The sequence below is a fragment of the Frankliniella occidentalis genome, unplaced genomic scaffold (assembly GCF_000697945.3).
Source record: "Frankliniella occidentalis isolate FOCC.00 unplaced genomic scaffold, Focc_3.1 Scaffold421, whole genome shotgun sequence".
NCBI classification, from domain to species: domain Eukaryota; kingdom Metazoa; phylum Arthropoda; class Insecta; order Thysanoptera; family Thripidae; genus Frankliniella; species Frankliniella occidentalis.
Window position 1 is genome coordinate 194,908 of NW_026267542.1, and position 6,079 is coordinate 200,986.

The 6,079-nt window shown below is 54.6% G+C and overlaps 3 protein-coding genes across 6 annotated transcripts in view; 2 read left to right on the top strand and 1 right to left on the bottom strand.

The window, feature by feature from the left end:
* Positions 1 to 3,210, top strand: part of LOC113205328 (uncharacterized) — a 13,055-nt gene extending 9,845 nt beyond the window's left edge. Inside the window, exons 2-7 of one of the 4 annotated variants that reach the window (XM_052274649.1) lie at positions 1,599 to 1,801; positions 1,877 to 2,087; positions 2,168 to 2,363; positions 2,439 to 2,657; positions 2,749 to 2,874; positions 2,962 to 3,210. In XM_052274649.1, coding sequence (XP_052130609.1) covers positions 1,599 to 1,801; positions 1,877 to 2,087; positions 2,168 to 2,363; positions 2,439 to 2,657; positions 2,749 to 2,874; positions 2,962 to 3,097 — 1,091 coding nt within the window. In that variant the 3' untranslated portion in view covers positions 3,098 to 3,210. The remainder of the gene's footprint in view (positions 1 to 1,598; positions 1,802 to 1,876; positions 2,088 to 2,167; positions 2,364 to 2,438; positions 2,658 to 2,748; positions 2,875 to 2,961) is intronic. The other 3 variants (XM_052274647.1, XM_052274648.1, XM_052274650.1) reach the window with 3 other exon arrangements.
* The window catches only part of LOC113204592 (probable pterin-4-alpha-carbinolamine dehydratase), a 23,308-nt gene extending 20,091 nt beyond the window's left edge, over positions 1 to 3,217 (bottom strand). The window contains exon 1 of the mRNA XM_052274651.1: positions 3,152 to 3,217. Within this exon, the coding sequence (XP_052130611.1) occupies positions 3,152 to 3,202 (51 nt within the window). The 5' untranslated portion in view covers positions 3,203 to 3,217. The remainder of the gene's footprint in view (positions 1 to 3,151) is intronic.
* Positions 3,218 to 3,565: 348 nt separating this feature from the next.
* The window catches only part of LOC113205193 (serine/threonine-protein kinase D3), a 15,178-nt gene continuing 12,664 nt past the window's right edge, over positions 3,566 to 6,079 (top strand). The window contains exons 1-2 of the mRNA XM_026420708.2: positions 3,566 to 3,753; positions 5,127 to 5,266. Coding sequence (XP_026276493.1) covers positions 5,135 to 5,266 — 132 coding nt within the window. The 5' untranslated portion in view covers positions 3,566 to 3,753; positions 5,127 to 5,134. The remainder of the gene's footprint in view (positions 3,754 to 5,126; positions 5,267 to 6,079) is intronic.

Here is a 6,079-nt window from a genome sequence, read left to right on the forward strand (position 1 = left end):
CCCGCCACACCCTTTGTCCTATGTCTCCGCGCCGCCCCCGCCCACAGACACCTGACGGCGCGCGCCTCGGTGAACGCTGAGCCGCCAGGGGTGGGCCGGCAGCAGGCTGAAAGGGGGTAATTCACTGCAACAAAGCCCCCACTGTGTGTATGCGACGAACCCCCTGTATGCAGGCGCAACCCCCAGAACGCCCCCTCCCCCTCAGCCGCAACTAGTCTGGCCGGGAGTGGGAGCGCGCCTGAGCGGAGCGCCTGGCGGGGTAGGCCGTCCCGTTGGACAGCCGTGTCGGTCGGCTCTGCCTACATGCAGGGCGCTCTGAGCGGCCGGGCCAGCGGGCGGCGCTGCGCAGCGGGGAGTGGAGACGCTCAGTGCACTAAAGGGGCGTCGTTTGTCGCAGTTTGTTGTCGCTGTGGCGGGCCGGCTGAGGCTGCTGACAGGGGGCTGGAGGATATCAAGTTTGCGATTTTTGCGGAAGGTGATTCGCAAAGTTGGGAGTGGAGCCGAGATCGAACTGCTGACAAAGTCCTCAACCCTCCTCTGTGTAACAGTCGAACAAATTTAAAGTGCGTGTCCAAATGTCAAATGTCCCACGAAGAAAGGTCGTGTGACATGGTTGCCACCCACTTTATGTATGGGCCGTTTTTGATGTCCACTTTTATGTGTTTGAATTGAATGTCACTTCTATTGTTATACTGTGACCAATTTGTGGAATTGCCAATCGAAAAAAAAACACGCCAATGACGTAGCCTCCAGCAGCTCGGGTGGCGGTGAGCCCCCCGGTGCGGCGCGCCGGTGAGCACCGGCTCCCGTCCGAGGTGCGGAGAGCGCGGTGGCGTTCCCGTTAGCACCGCCCCCATTAGCAGCCGGCGTGAAGCCGAACGCCCCGCCCCGCCCCGCTCCACGTGTCACAGGCACTTAGCACCGGAGGCATGCGAGGGGCGTGGCAGCTCAGTGCGCGGGAATCGACTCGACTCCATTCTTCCTTGCGGTGACGCGATATTGGACTGGGCGTGCGCCAAGTTCTAAAGGGCGCGCACAGCCTATCCCGCCATTTTTTTTCATGTTTTTTTCCCCTCTTTTTGGCAGAAGCGGGCGAGGTAACTTTGGTAGTGTGGGACGCACGACTCTGTGCGGGTGGGGCCGGGCCCGCCAGATTCTCACGCCCCCGTACTCAGCCCCGCCAGCAGGGCTGATAAAACCCTTCCCCAGGCGTTATACTACCCCTAAAGACCACCCGCCGCCGTTGCGTCATTTTATTTTCTAGTTTTTAGTGGGGCGACGAACACCCCCCCCCTCCCTCGTAGATTGGCCTTTAGGGCCCAGAGACGATTGACGAGGTTGTGTTTTCCTTGTGAATTAGACGTTTCAGAACTGCCAACCAATAGAAAGATACACTTAAACTGAGCTCAAATACTGCTTAGCTCATTCGAATACTTTTAGGAAAAATAATTTCTTTGAAGAGAATCAATCTTTTGTTTTCAACAGTTTTACATTATCTTTTTTGTTTTGCTTTCTCCTCATGTTCGACTAGGTTATACATTCTTGTAAATATTTTCCAAACATGTCTATGCAATTTAATTTTTTTAATTCCATTTCAGTTAACTTTGAACATGCCAGATTGAAGAAGGAAGATGCACTAGATTTGAAATGCGGAGTTTATACGTCCGACAACAACTCTAATGTATGCACCATCGCTGCTGTTGCTGCTGATGGAGATGTGTTATATCAAGGTGATGTTCTCAAAGAGGATGGTGACCTTTGTAGAACATTTTTAGCAGTACGAAACAAGAAAACAAACAAGGTACATTTTCTCTGTGGTCATAAAAATTATCTATTGAGGTACAATTCCCTAAATGTTATAATCAATCTGTTTTAGATGCGTTTAATTGAAACCAGCCATGTTATGCTTTCCCCAAGTATCGGTAGCAACGATATTGATCAATTGGGTATGGAAGACAAGAAGCAAGCACATTATAATCTGAGCCATGCCTTTGGTTCTAAAAAGGCCAAAAGAATTGCTGATCAAAAGGCAAGAATGGAAGTTAATGTAGATTCTGTTAAGGACAAACTTTCTTCCACAGTTAATGGTACGTAATCAACAGAGTTTCTGATTATGTAACCATTCGAATTATGCTCATTGCGCTTAACCAGCTTATTTTCTCTGTAGATATTGTTGTGAAAGAAGATATGTTAGCGACAACTGAGGATGATAGCTTCACTAAATTACTCCCCCTTTGCAATCGAGAGGCAAAAGCTCCAGCTGATGTGTACCCTATTAGTGGTCTTCTGAAGAGAAAAGAGCTTGAAAGTTTGGAAAATTATTATACTAAAGCTATTGAAAGTGAAGAGCTCAAAATTTCTGAGTAAGTTTTTATATTCCTTTATTTTCTTTATTTGATTTTTAATTTATTAAGAGTAACATTTTTATTATTTTTCAGAATGTCTCATCTTTACAAACATTTGTCTAAAAAGATTGCAGTAGGAAACACTACATCGCAGGCACTTCTCTTGTATGCCGAAGCTTTAATACATTTTTGCAATTTACGTCGCAGCGATGTTAAATCATGCCTTAAGAAGAAAGAAATGTTGTGCTCTTTTTCTGAGGTACTCCAGAAAAGAATATCAAAAGAATTCTTATCTGTCAACGGTATTTCCGTGTATGTAACTTTTAAATGTTTAAAAAGAAATTCTTTAGTCTAAGATTTTTATATTATTATATCTAATTTTGCTTTTACTTTGTCCTAACAGATCAAGACCACAGTCGTTTTTGGATAAGGCTGTTCTCCATGTTATTATCATTAGTCTGCATGTTGGTGTTTTCCAATTAGATTTAGATGTTGTGGCACAAAGTATTAAGGATATGGACCTCAATAGGTAAGATTCATGACTCACTGTACCCACTTAAACTCGTATTCCTTATCTTGTTGAAATACCTTTTCTCATACTGTGACTCAATTTCAGAATTAGAATGCTTGCTCGTGCTGTTGGCACAGTTCCTGTTAAAACCCAGACAGCTGTAAAGAATCTTGTTATGCTTAAGGTGCCACTTCCATCCCCGCAATCCATGATTATGAAAACTCGCAAGTCGCGAAGATAACTGCGGAATCAGGACTTACATGGTAATTCCCTACATGATTTTTTTTTTTCCTACCTCCTGCAATAGTTGGGTGTAGACTTGTGATTCTGTTGTGAATATATTCATTGTCAGAATTGTGTTTTTATCTCATGACAACCCGATTCCTGCCTTACTCAAGTACAATGAGTTACCATCTGAAAGTAACCAAACAGGGTGACTCGGTTTGATGGCGGAGCGCGGCCTACTGCCTGAGCTCCAGGAGCTCCAGGAGCTGGAAGTAGCTCGTCCTGGAGTTCTGGATTCCATCCGACCCGCGAGGAGGCGTGACCCAGTGAGGACTTAGTTTGCTGGACAGCCGCCAGAGTGCTGTACTTACCGTAAAGGAGAGAGAGAGGGTGGTGGGAGAGGTACGGTGCCCGTGGGAGTGGGAGGGAGAGAGGAAAGGGTGGGGGCGTTCCTCGCTGGCAGAGCTGGGGCCGAGCCTGGGGCACAAGACCCAGTCAGTTGCGCTGCGCGGAGCTGCGTCGCTTCGACCCGAGCTACGCGAGTGTCCCTCTGTCCGACCCGTGCCGTGAGTGGAATGTCTCAAGCTCTGTCGTGTGAATGAAAATGTGACAAGTTTGTGGATATTCTCATGGGATTATACCGTTGAGCGAATTTCACGTCTCGTTCCGAAGGTAAGGCGATGTCATTCCTTCCCTTTCCGCTCGACGCCCTTAACCTCGGCGTTAAGGCGGATCCGGGACAGCATCCTCTCTCTCTTTTTTGCGTGGTCGCTTAGCCGCGAGACGAACACCAGCGGTGGCATTGGGTTGCGTCACGTCTCCAGAAAGCCAGTGAGGGCCGTGCACTTGAGCCGTGCTCCGGGAGGCTGTGCGCATTGACAGGTCGGATCCGCTCGTGCCCTTGCCTTTCCCAACTTTCTCCGGGGGGGACACAATTTCAAAGTGGGAGGGGGAGGAGGGGGTGGGGTGCCGAGGAGGGATCCCGGACCCGGAGACTGTGTTGCGGAGACTGAGCGAACGCGCGCTGCACAGGGGAGCGGGCGTCCGCGTTTGAGACGGAAAGGCGCAAGGGAAGGCAGGCGCGCTGACACATGGAGGGAGCTCCGGGTCGGCCTCTCCGGCTCCGGGAGGCAGGCTCCGGTCGGGTGGGCCGCGCCGTGGCGTGGCGTGGCGGCGCGCCGCGCCCCACGCAGCGTCGCTATGGTCGCGCCTCGCCTCACCTCGCCGCCTCACCGCGGGCGGGGCCCCCCGGCCCGGCCCCGGCCCCGGCCCGACCCGACCCGACCGGCGAGCAGAGCAGAACACTGGACTACATAGCTCTGCTTCGCGCTGCCTCACTCAGTCGATGAGATGGCCGCCCCTCTTGTCGCATGTGCACGTGCTGTCCGCCTCCAGCGCGTGTGGGCTGGGGCGGGGAGGGGCTCTGGTGGCCAGCACGCCGGCCAGCACGCCGGCCAGCTGAACGGAACCGAGCCGGACTGGTCTGACTGGAGCGAGCCCGGCCGCACTCCGCAGGACGTGCAGGCCGCCGCATGCCTCCTATCTGCTGGAGTGCAGGCGCAGAGCCCTCGCTAGAGAGATTGTCGTTGTAAGTCTCATATCTGCCGGAGCGCAGGTGCCGCGTGAGCCGTGAGCCCCGCCCCGCTTGAGAGACAGTCGTTGTCTGTCTCCTATCGGCTGGGGCGCAGGTGCCCGGGCGCCGTGCAGCCGTCCCTCTCTCCCCGCTGCTGGCCCGCGCCCTGCCCTCCCAATCACACACAGAGTCCCCCACGGCGAGCACAGAAAATCCGCCCCATGAATTTTTGGGACAGGCCGGCCTCTTCGCGGGAATTATTGAAAAGGCGCCCCGGCCGAGAGCTGTACTCTCTAGGGGCAGCAGCGGGGCTGGCGGGGGCGAAGAAACACGGAGGCTGGGGGGGCTTTAATTATGTAGTGGCTGCGGTTAGGACCGGGGGCCTCTGGACCCTCGCCGCCGCCCCGTGGGGCCCTGCCTGCCCCTCTCTCACTCACTCTCATGCAATTCCACGTCTCTCTCTGCCACACAGGCCTCAAGATGGACGAGCCGACCGACACCATCACGTTCCTGCTGCAGCTCGGGCTGGTGCGGGACACTTGCACGGTGGAGGCCGGCACCCTCAACCTCAAGGCACTCAAGGACCTCGCCGTCGACTTCATCAACAAAAAGGTGGGCATCTTGCATGCGGTCGTCTTTAACCCCTCCTCTGCGTCACCCCGGACCAAGTGTGCCTTCACCCGCTGGGTGGAAAACTTTCGCGCACCTTTGCAGTTAAGTTGTACTTGCCCCCGGACTATAGCTGCACCACATGCAGGAGTATGCCTGCCTTTGGTCTGCGACCATGGCGCCTTACGGCCTCGAGTAGGCAACCCGCCCGCACGGGTGGTGTGCGGGACAGTATTATCGACGGGGTTTCTCAGCCTGCCCCCCTGGTCGCGCCCGCACCTCGACCGACTGCGACACAGTGAGACGCACTGGGAGACGTACTTCTCGACGCGCCGTTTCGGTCGGCACCTGCTCTTCCACCTCGAGCCGCCCGAGCGGGGCGGGCCGCGCCGCGCCCGACTCAGTCCCGTTACCGCCGAATAAGCCTCGGTGCAGAGACACGACGCTGTGCTTCCGGGCCGAGCTCGGGAGAGGGCCTCACGTGCGCACCCCTTGGGGACTCCCCTTGGCTCGCAACCCCTTCACTCTCGGGGGGCGGAGGGAACCACCCCTCTGCTTCCCGTGTAATCCTCCGCACCCTCAATCGGCTGGGTTCGCCCGTTCTCATTTCCGCACCACGAAGCGACGCGGCGACTTGGTGTCAACACTACGGAATGCCCCACCCCCCCTCCTCCTCCTCCTCTTTCCTTCTCTCCCTACCCTTCGCCCCCCTGGCCACGCCGCCGCCGCTCCCCCGACCGAGATCGAACCCTTACCGCAGTGGGCGATGCGCACGCCGCCTGCAGCATCCCTCCCTCCCCCTCCCTCCCCCTCCCT